This window comes from Rhyacophila brunnea, unplaced genomic scaffold, assembly GCF_057557595.1.
Source record: "Rhyacophila brunnea isolate RB1 unplaced genomic scaffold, BYU_Rbru_1.0 scaffold_10, whole genome shotgun sequence".
Classification (NCBI taxonomy): domain Eukaryota; kingdom Metazoa; phylum Arthropoda; class Insecta; order Trichoptera; family Rhyacophilidae; genus Rhyacophila; species Rhyacophila brunnea.
In genome coordinates, this window is record NW_028232752.1 from 16,439,818 (window position 1) to 16,452,394 (window position 12,577).

General features: G+C 32.8%; 1 protein-coding gene across 1 annotated transcript in view; it reads left to right on the forward strand.

Annotated features, from left to right (window-relative positions):
- LOC147078937 (uncharacterized) overlaps positions 1–2,714 on the forward strand; it is a 286,232-nt gene extending 283,518 nt beyond the window's left edge. Inside the window, exon 9 of the mRNA XM_085951493.1 lies at positions 1,522–2,714. Within this exon, the coding sequence (XP_085807619.1) occupies positions 1,522–1,655 (134 nt within the window). The 3' untranslated portion in view covers positions 1,656–2,714. The remainder of the gene's footprint in view (positions 1–1,521) is intronic.
- The last annotated feature ends 9,863 nt before the right edge of the window (positions 2,715–12,577 follow it).

A 12,577-nucleotide genomic window follows, 5' to 3' on the forward strand; every position in this document is an offset into this window, starting at 1 on the left:
AGTTTATTGTAATAATAATAGTAATGCCATAACTTATGCACAACAACATAGATTTATGGGGATATAATATGTAATAATAATAATCGTAACTACCCTGACCATTGGTGGCAATTATTTGTCAGCACTTCCTGTCAGATTGACGAATAATTCATTTAATTTCTATGTGAAGACTGAAGAATGAAATAACTTTCATCGCTTGCTGTAATTTGGGCAGCCAGATTAAATATTTTAATTATATTGTGTTTTCTTTACACCAATTTTAACTCGAAAATTATTGCATGATTGTTTTTGTTTTGAAGATAACATGTAGAATTGACATATTTGAAAAGAACGATATGACATCAGTGACAAATAGTCTCACACACAGCTCGAGTGTTGATTGGCTGACTTCATGTGTGACCGTAGTGTCATCTACTTGGGTGGCTGAGTATAATAGCGCTTGTACATGTGCATGGATTTTCTGCTAGCTAGAGAACGTATATCGCGACCATAACAGGAAAATGTATGTGTAAACATGTATCCTGCAGTTGGCAAGATTGCATGTATGAATCAAAAAAAGTTCGCAAGTTCCTTAATTACTCACTGTCAGCAGTAAATCCACGCAGATGTAAAGGGGTATAATAGCGCTTGTACTAGCATGTAATAAGCATGGATTTAATTGCACCAATAGTTGTGTATTTTAAACTATCGCGATAATAACTGTTTATATGTAAAAGTGTTCACTGTCTCACCAAGTTTATTCTTCAAGAGTAAGCGAGTTGTGCAACGCAATGTTGTCATTTTACGGTACTATTTGACAAATTGTGAAAATCGGTTAACCTCAAAATGAGCAAATGGCAGGTTCGCCACTGTCGTTCTACGCAGGAGCAGATATCGGACAAATCCCAACTGTCTCGTGAAAATTCAGAAGCTTCCGAACTTTTTTGATTCATGCATGCAATCTTGCAACTTGTACGATAATACATGTTTACACATGCATTTTTTTTGTTATGGCCGCAATACTACGTACTGTCAGCAGTAAATCCATGTACGTGTAAACGGGGTATAAGGGATCACGATAGCTGTGTGGAAGATACACCCCCTGAATGTAATCTTGAAGTATCTCAGCCTAATAAATACACAATTTATTCAGTTTTAAAAACAACAATATTATTAATAACAAACCAAGACAGCGCTGTACATATTGCACCGTGAGTGTAAAACCAAGGCATCTGCAAATTTTTCAATATCGAGATTAAATGCATAACAACTGCAAAAGTCGTGAACTTAATAATGTAAAAGTAAAGTAACTGAAAGAACATGCAATATAATGTAGATATAAACCAAATATTATGGTTTTTTTTAGAAACTCTATTTCTCCTAACAAAACGAAGACTTCAAACCCTAATATATCCAAAATATGTCTTTTGCAGATGCCTCGGTTTTACACTCACGGTGCGATATATACCTACATTCGATAGATGAACTATAACATTCTTTCTGTAGGTGTATGAAATAAATTTGAATCTGTTGTTGTTACAGGGACGTACATGGGGGCTCAAGTGCAATGGATGGACAGCGTCGGCAAAGAAGTTTCCCTCTGGCAGACGATGATGCAGCGACCCAACTTCTGGGTGGAGGGTTCTGTTCCTTTACGGCCTTCGCTAAGTAACTAAGTCTACGAAGAATAATTTCTCAATGTAATCGCAATAATACAACAAGTCTGAAATTAAATATTTTAACACTTTTCGGAATTTAACAATCTGGAAAAAAAATGTATAGTTGGTAACACTGCTTAGAAGTATGACAGAATTGAAATAAAAAATTGCTGTCATTAGTAGACATTATTCTGAAAAGATAAATGTAACTGATTATGAACCTAATTGGATTTAAACATTACAAAATAATAATATTAATAGTTTAACGTTTAGCAATCTAATAAATCCATTTTAAATTATTTAGAATTATAAAACTAATATTGAAAAGTTTGTTTGACGATTAATTAACAAACAGTCAGTTGTTGTTTCAATCGTTTGTACAATTTACTTACAGGTAAAATTATGTACAATGCACTCAGTAATAATTTTGTGTACTTATAGAATTTGCATTCTTTGAATAATATCATATGGTCAACATACTCAACACTGACATCTAAGTATGTAATATTCAAGTAGAGATTTTGCAGAAAAGCACCGTTGAAATATCTTTGCATTGTTTAGTCGTGAGATTCGAGAACACGAAACGTCTTTAATGTACTCTTACATTAATTCTACGCATATAAGAGATATAATGAACTCTTTAGATGCTGTTACTGTTTCAGTTGGTTGCTTGTGGACATTCTGGTGCTTCTAATAAGTGTTACCATGTAGTTCTCTCCTGGCTTACGGAAGTTTTAAGCACACACTATTTCGTAAAACATCGATATAACTGTAGTCTTGTTTCCGATAATAAAACATTTTATAATATATTGGTCAAAGGACTGAACGCTGCGTTATGATAATATATAATTTTATTGGTGAATATTATCTTTTATGACAGTTGGTTTTTTGATTATTTTTCAGTTGCTTTTATTTTTTTTATAGATTACCACATGTTTTGTTTTTATTTTGCTGTCATTGTGACATAATGGCATATTTTTTTTCCGATTTATTTCACGTGTGATAAAATTAGTCTGTAAAATAGCTAGGGTTTGAGACTTGTTCCTTGTACGACACAAACAAATCCCAACGATATGTAAAGAAAGAAACTGCCTTAATCGAGAGCTAATTATTAATCTCATTCCGAGTAATTATGATAATATTTTTTTAATATCTACAATATTATATTTGTTATAAACTGAAACATGATATATTTTATCAAGTGCATTCATCAGAATATATATATTTGGACCGTGTTATATATTAATTTATACTTCGAGTGACATAAAAGGAAGTGTGTCTATTGGTAATAACTTTTTCATACGTTTTTAGAAATGAATTTACAATGAATTAAAGCATTTCCCCATTCCGACGAATTAACCTCAATTCACCTTACTATCAATATTTATAAAGACCTTTTTTGAAATCGAGCATACATGACAGTGTTAATGTCGAATTAGTTCCAATTTTCACCACGTTGATTAAAAATTTTTGTAAATTTTGATAAACTCTAAATACTTATATTACAATTCAACTTGTAGTAAGTATGTATTGAAAAATTCGTAATGCCAATCAGCTATTATAAACGAAATTGTACTAATTAATAAATACAATGTTTTGATTTACCGCAATATAGTGTGATCATTGAGCTATTAACCGCCTGAAGATCACATTTTATTTGAACATGGAATTGCGACCTTACATTGATCGTCATTGGGAATAGCTTAATGGTAACATTTTTTAGTTTATCTACACTTTGATTAATATTTCGATAAGGCAAAATATAATACATTTCCTATACTATTTATATAATAAATTATGATAAAAAAAGGTATATTATATTATCCGAAATGTGCTGCGATTTCCATTCATTTTAATTAAGTCGTGTGTGATATATATAAGATAAGAGTATCGCTAAATTTATTGTGTACATCGCTGTCTCGCTCTGTCATTATTTTTGAAAAAAAAAAACAGTTACAATATAATATATTTTTTGTCCCATAATTGTTAATGAATGTGATTTTTTAATAGTTGTTTTGTTCTTTACGTTTTTATAATAATTGTAGAGAGAGACAGTATTTCATTGTAAATTGGTGGTGCTTACTGCTAAAATATACATGTTTTTTAATTTTTCTGTTGTTTTACTTTTTAATGAATGTAATTGTAATTTCATCATCGAAAAAGTAAATTAATGTTTTTTTCTGTAGTTAAAAAACAGAATTCAGTATAACTTAAATAAAAGACTGAAGTGAGTGTATTTTTAAAAAAATACAATATAGTGAAATTATTTAAAATTATTACCTACCATTTGAATGAATAAAATAAAAATCATACATGACTCGATTGGAAACAAAAATGTTTATATGTGTACATAAATAATTATTTTTGGAAAAAATAAATCTATCATAAAATAATATTATTATATTATAATATTACATTCCAAATATTTTTCTATTACATTTTAAACAGCCTGAAGATTTATGAATATAATATTATTACTCTCTTCCATTTGCATATTATTTTATATAACATTATTAAATTAAAAACAGTGCAGTTTTTCTCATGTTTTGATATTTTAATATAGTGTTGTATAAACATATTTTATTAACACGTCTCTGCATCTCCTGCATTGGCCAGGCAATGATCAAATAAGATAAATAATGTAGTTTTACTATTATGTAACCATGGCTTCCACAGAATGGTGACTGCGAGATTGTAAACATTGTCTTAGGTAATAAATAATAAATAATATTTCTTTTTCGAAATAAATGAAACAGTTTAATTCATTGCGATAGTTTTTTTGATAAGGCAGGATGTTATACAATAATTATTATTATTTCCTTGTCCGAGTCTTTTTTTACACTTTCACATCTTGTGATAGAATTATTAAGAGTGTAATGACATAATATTAATTGTTAAATGTATTTATACGAAATATTTTATATAATAAATCATAAATGTAAATCTATTGTGTATTTTTATTTTTTAAACATCTTTCAGATTCAGTCAACAAGGCGAATACAAAATATAAGGCTGTCTTAAATTTTACGTATTACATTTCACCGTAGCACAGTTCGCCGTGAGCTTTCTTATTGGAAAGAGATGAAATAATTACACGTTCGTGGAGCATTGCAGAGAATAATGTTTCAATTTTATTATATCCTAACCTAACAAATAATCCAGTATATCGGCTATTTTCAAAATTTGTTTGCTGCTGGCTTCCTGTAAGCTGACAAGAACCGTGTTTTATTTAGAAATTTACCTCAGTACTATACGACTCATGGAGGTTGGATGGTCCTTAATATATTATGGCCATATATTTCCGATACAACATTTCACGGTGTAGTGTGATACGGTGAATTGCATACCTACGTACAACTTTCCGGACACGCTTTGCCATACAACTGGAATTCGCATTTAAATTGGACATTGGTTATTAGTATCTACTAACATTTTGATTGCTCTCCAAACCCAAGACAAAACTCACAGTCAAATATGTAAACAGAGTCACAAGGGAATCTCTACTGGGCTTAAGGTTTCTAAAACAGTTTCAAATTGTACTTTTTAGCAAACTTTTCCGAATTTTCACGCAAATCCTGATTGGATCATATTGGAAATCATTGCTAAAGACTTATAAAAATTACCTGCCAGAGGGTGGCTGTCTAATTCCAGGAAGGCAGGCCAGGCCGTACATTGACATGCTATCCTAAGCAAATATCAGCTAACATGAAATCGTGGGACATAGACAGCCGTGATATAATTTACAGCCCTGCAATATTAAATCTGGTTCACACTCCAATGCATACCTTTACACAGTCGATTCCTACTTGATTATGCGTACTTCACTTTTTAAATCAACTTTGTTATACACTTACATTTTGCTGATTCTTGACATTCCTCGTACACTGCATCCTAAACCGAAATCCTGGATTAAGAACCTCATCTCCAAGCAGCATTCACAGGTTTTTACAAGTTTAAATAACACAAGCAGACTGCAAGCTCACACTGACCATTTGAACCAACTGATAAATGTAATTTTGAATCTTTTATGAATGATATAGAAAGAAATTCTATTGTTGCCTGATCCAACTCGACAACTAATGCTAATGATTGCCTTGAAAATAACCTAAAATGGCTGAAAATATCCGAAGAAGGTGTGAGACTTAAAGAATGCCCAAACACAATTTCCAAAAATTTGTTTTGTCATTTGAAGTAAACAAAATAATACAGGGGATTACTGCATGACCGTGTTTAGGAAAAAGGGCGTAACCCTCACAGAACAAGTTTTACAGGAGAGGCAAAAAACGTTTTTTTGATTGATTTTAGTTTAATATTTTTTTTAAAATAGGCACATATTGGTGCATGATGATTGATGATTTGGTGTAATATATTTTCAATCTAATAATAATTAAAGAAGTTATTACAGAAAAATCATTAAAATTGAGGATAAATGCTTTTTTCCATAAAATAAAAATTAATTAATCTCAATTAAAACCTGAATTTAGATAATAATTCGGCATTTGCGGCTTACTTCCTTTTTATAGAACGTGTATTTAGTTGTATACATTGTTAATATCTAATAAAAGCACTTTTCGAAAAATCGAGGGTTACGCCTTTTTTTCTAAACATAGTCGATATCATATACCTTTTCAAGTTGTCACTGTATGTTCTTCCTTCTTCTATCAACGTTACGGGCTTGTTGGAGAGGCCATTCTCAAGAGATAGTGTGTTATTATATAATATATATTATATAATATTATTACTGTTGGCATATGAATGTAAATGCCGCTCGAAGTGCCTTAAAAGGGATTTAGCTGAGATCTAGATCGGTAGATTGACACACTTTGTTAAGTAGATGATATAACTAACTATCTATGAGTCTCACTCTGACCTAGTGAGTTTTGATGTGGAATCATTTCACAAATGTCCCCATAGATGACACTTTTAAGTTCTTTAGTGAGATGTTCTGTTCTCTGCGGAGATGACTGTAGGTACTATTAAAGCATTATCTGCTCTCACTGCATGTCAAGCGAGCTACTAAGCATGGCGAAGTGTTTGAATAGACTGAAAGTGCATCCTTTGTATGGAAAACTTTGAACAGAGATCCCTTGATTCTCCTAGATCTAGATTAAACGCCTGTCCAAATATGTGTTTGATTCATCAGTCATGCGATGCCTCATAATATGCCATGATGTTAATTCTGAGACATATATTTTCACATGGCGCACTTTAAACATAAAATTACTAAAATATGATTTTATAAAATAACTATTCATGCCATTCAAAAATAAAATAACCATTTCAATGAATCAACCAGAGAGTTTGTAGCAAACTTCGCACCATTATTGCGCACATTTATAAAAAATCCTAAGCATTTATATATAATTTATGATTTACTCAAACAATCTTCTTCTTCGATGGCGCTATAGCTCAAGTCGAGCCCTGGTTTCCTCCACCGCCGTCCTCCAGCCGGAACGGTCCTCCGCACGTCTTTTCCAGTTCCTGATTTTTAGCAGATGGTTGGCATCTTCTGTAATGTTATCACCCCATGACCTTTTCTCCCCTGGGTTTCCTTCGAGGGTCTTCTTTGGTATCCGTGACTCAAGTATGCGCTGGACATGGCTTGCCCAGTTTAGCCTCTGGAGTTTTATGAAGGTGGAGAGTTTTGAATCTTGATATAAGCGGTATAGTTCCGTGTTGTACCTAATTCTCCACTCCCCCCCATCATTCATGGGTTCGTATATCCGCCTCAGGATCTTTCTCTCAAAGCAGTCCACCATTTCAACTGCTTTCATATTCAACTGCTTCCATGACTCGCACCCGTATTCAACGACTGTTTGAACGATGACGGTTTTATAGAGCCGGATCTTAGTTTTTCTGTGGACATTCTGGATTTGAATATGGGCAGCAATGAGAAACTCAAAAAATCAACTTCATTAATAAACTAATATTACGAAGATATAACAGAGTTTTGGAATGAAGAGTGTGTGGAGATGAGGATTGATGATGTGTGGTGTGATGAGCGGAATATGAAGACTGGTTGTTGCTGGTGGGAGATGGCGAGATTGATTTCTGGATTGACAAGTACAGTTTACATAGGTACAATAAAGACAATAATATATAAGATATAAAAACTGGTGAGATATTATGTAGTCCGAGGTTCAGCAATACTGAGTAACTGATATGGAGTGACAGTTACACGATCAAGATAAAAGTAGAGTGAGATTCATATAAGTGTGATAGGTTATTTATTGAATCCCTAACGATTGAATAATGCTGACACTGAGTATCCCATGCCTATCAGTGAGAAATGCATTTTACATAATAAATATTACTGAGGTAAAACTTTTTATTTGTAAGCGGCTCGGCCTACAGCGTCATGGTGTCAGCGTCAAATACACATGTTTGAGTATGGACATAATATGTTGGGCAAGTGGCTGACATCCAGTGACGTCCCGTGGGGTTAGGCAGATTGAGTGTCGCTTAGGGGCGGCAGTTACTTGAATAGCGGCAAATAGAGGAGAATCATTTGGTATATATTAGAAATAGTTACCTAAACTTATCGTAGTAATACCGAAAATATTTTTCCATTAAAAAAACCAGCTCACTGGTTATGTATCTTTGATTTTTGTATAACCTCACGCTGTAGATCTGCTTTCACATTTCTATCTGTATGGCTTATGGTCAACACGTCAAGTTATATGGAAAATAGCTTAATGAAAAAAAAGTTGAGGACTTCTTCAAGGACGAGAAGTTTTTTTTAAATAAATTAATAAGTATACCTATCTAGTACCTATTTTTTTGTTTAACCTAACGTATGAAACCACAGAGATAAACCAAGAAACAAGAATTTGTTAGAATGTAAGTTATGTAGATTGTAGAGCACTAAACAGTGTTGACTTTTACCAAAACCAAAACATTCACGTTATAATGCAATAGTAGCATGTGAAAGGACAGATCACCATAGGTATAAATAGGTATACCGAATGAATATTTAGATGAACAGTCGGACAAATTGTGTAGGTATATAACGGACATTACAGAAACATTATAAATAACTGCCGACGATGGCAGTTATAAACAAAATCAGCAGTTAAACTCAGCACTCTTAGCAGTGTGTGTGTTATAAATATTTCGTAACCTCCTCACATCGCCGCCTTCTCTGGGTTTTCCTGCTTATTGGTTAATCAGTGAATTCTAATTAATTATTATAATTTTGTTTATTAGGAGTAGGCACTTAGTTAATTTTATGCATTCGTGTTTAAACACAATATCAAACTACAATAATGGTACATAGTGTTCATAAATCTACAATACAAAAGTAGAATCTTGTTCAAAGTTTTCAACGGATATAGTTGTTAGTTTGTTAGTGGTTTTCAGGCAATTTGATAATCGAGTTAATTTAAACTAACCCAACTTTGTTAATAAATTAAATGCTAAAGGCAGTAGACAGTGCTGCTGGCCTTTTTGATAGCTGTTCCGTTCCTGATTACATATCCTGCGTAAATTAGTTTTATTGCATTAAATTCATTAATTAATAGTAATTTATTATAAAGCACGATGAAACTACTTATGAGGTTATTTGCTTTGTGATAATTTTATGAAGCAGCTGTGGAGAACTGGTGGCATAATATAGTTAGCTGGTTTTAATTTATACATAATGTACCTAATGCTACAATTTTGATGATTTGACTTAAGAGCATACTTCAGTGAAACGGCAAATAATTTTCAATTATAGGTGCGACGAAATTTCGGACTCGCTGGTAATCGGAGAGCGAAAGTCGAGCTATGAACACGTCAATTTGTTTTGTGATGGCGACGGGGTAATTAATTCTTAAATCTTGTTAAGATGACTAAAAAACGTTACCCATTTACTTGAAACATTGAATATATTATTATTATTATTATTAGTAATAGAACAATAAACATTTAATGGACGCATGTTGAATTTTTATGACAAATTATGTTTTGTTCGTCGTTTGCACAATCTTCGCGTCACGTAGTCACGATCGTTTTAGACCGTGCCCCAGCGAAGTATAGCCTTAAATATGATTGCAACATCGGTCACATCACTAATAAACTAACGACAATAGACTGAAAACAGTAACGTTGACATGTACCTACCTTTAACCTTAGATTTATATTATATTAAGACTAATAATCTAAAAATAAATGATTTCATATAATTATAATAGTTTCATATAGTTAATTAATTTATGTACTACTTTACTAGATATCAAAGAAGTACCTTACATATTATTTTTAGTTGTTTTTACAAAAGATTAAAAATGTTTTTCCGGATACAAAGCCTTGTATTAAGATGTAAACATATAAACAATGAAGTGTTTCGACCCACCTTACTTCCTGTTTCAATTTACGTCGTTACTAGGAAGGAGGGTTGAAACACTTAGAATACTTCTTGATTTAGTGATTGGATTAATTTTAACTGTAGGTACTGCTTTCAAATGCAAACGAAGGATGAAATATGCTTTCTAAAAAATACATTTCTATAGTCTTAGTAGTAAAATTGAGGAAGTTATGACCAAAAGTACTACCCGTACTCATTAACAGTGTTACTAAATATAATATTTAAAATGTAATGTGATGCTCATTACAATAATTCATTGTTAAAGTATAAAAATAAATGCATTTGGTGTCATCCCGATCGCAAATGATATAGGTACCTGTTATCAATAATTAATACACCACTCCCCGAGAAGAACTCTTGACCTGAAGTTTCTGCCATTCATTGTAAAGTAGCCGAAGGCTTAAGGGTTATGTTACTTGTCGATTTTAATAATTAATATCTTCTAAGAAATAATTATCATAGTAACAATTAATTAGTACTAATATTAATACACTACTCCCCGAGAAGAACTCTTGACCTGAAGTTTCTTCCATTCATTGTAAAGTAGCCGAAGGCTTAAGGGTTATGTTACTTGTCGATTTAAATAATTAATAACTTCTAAGAAATTAACATAGTAACAATTAGTACTAATCTTCCTCTTTTATGGTCCTCTTCAGTGACGTCCCTAGACAAAATGCCGCCCCTAAGCAGTGCCAATATGCCGCCCCATTTTTTATACAGTATTTTTATCATCCTTTCATGTCTCCAATATTTAAGAAATGTGTTGTATGGATACTTCACCTTTTGTATGGATACAACTTTCAAAACTTGCGAGTGACTGGCAAAAATATATGGATACATTTATTAGGTTAGTCCTACCTATAATTAAAATATAATTCGCAAATCTGCACGTGTCATTGCTGGTCATCAATGACGTGACGTCCAAGAACAACGGAAGTAAACTAAACATCGCGAACTCGACAAAAAATTACATTGCTGTTAAACCTTTCATGTTAATTAATACATTTTGTTTCCAACCAGTGAGCTCAATTTTTTAATGAAAAGATATTCCCGTTATTACTAAGTTTAGGTACCTATGTCTATATACATATACCTAATGATTATCCTCGATTTTCCGCCCTTGGAGCAACTGCCGCCCCCAAGCGACGCTCAATCTGCCTACCCCCACGGGACGTCACTGGTCCTCTTTTATCGAAGTTTGTCGATCAAATCGACTCATTCTGTGAAAGTAGTATTATCATATTACTAACGCTTTGGACATCAGGTTACGGAGTTTATGTAGTCAAGACTATCATTTATTGTTTCCAGATATTTTTGTAATTGATGGTAATTCTCTTGCTTTATATTGTATTAATACTTTGGTAATGTCTATATAAAATTGGGACATGACTGATCAGAAAAATGGTAGCCGATAATTTTACCCAAAAATCGATACATCCATATTTTCCTCACGAGACAAAAGTACAATACTAATGAAATTCGAAATAAAACTACTGCCTTATTATTTCATCTTGTTGAGAAATACAACAGTGATGTCATTTTTATTTAATAACAACCGGTTCGTAGATAAATTTAACCCGAGCAGTAGGCAAGAAGACCCGCAATTCTGGGCAAGTGGAAAGTTCATTTAGATGCCCTAGAGGCCGAATTATGTTTGTATTATTTCAAAGGCAAAGGCTCACGGCAAGGTAAACTACGTCATGATTTTCTTTTATTATCCTAAGCCTAAAATATCTCCTATTATTCCATGAAATGAAAATTAATATTACTTTAGTTAATTCGACTGTAAAATATACACCGAAGATCAGCCCCAAGCTATTTTTATTAAAATAGTATCCATCTCAATTTGTGAAAACAGAGCACGAATATTTAAGATTATCTAAGTATTTTGAGACCTTTGTAAGTCCGATTCTCTGAGGCGGGTGCCTCGTGTATCTGTAATAATAATCTGCCATCTTCTGGGTTACACTAACCATCACCAGAACTTGATATTATAAACGTAAATTTGTCTAAAAAAATAACAGTTTCATAAATGATCAATCAGTTTCGTAGAAAGAATAAAATTAATCAAACACTATATTTTCATTCATGATATTTGAACGCATGTACCGAACGTATGTCTCAAAATGAGACGCATCCTTAGCAATCAAGACATTCGCGTAGTTTTGAGATTCGTTATTATTTTCATTGAATTCTTTTCTACAGTGTGGAAGAAAACGCTAAACCAAGAAATGTGACGGATAGTTGAAGCTTTCAAGATGTGGCTGTATAGACGCATCTTAAAAATTCTTTGGACTGACTGAGTGACAGATGTTGAAGTTCTCAATCGAATGGTTCTGCGTAGTATCAAGACCAGAAAATCAGTACTTCGGCCATATTATGAGAGAACAAAAGTACAGCATTCCCCAACTTGTCATCCAATGAAAGATCTACAGAGGACGGCATCACATATTGTGGCTTAAGAACCTCCGTGATAGGTACGAGTGCAGCTTCACTGAACTGTTCCGGCTAAGGCTAAGATTGTCTTGATGGTGGCCAAACTCCGCAAGAGGATTGCACAATAATTGGAAGACCGAACGACTGAAGCATAGTA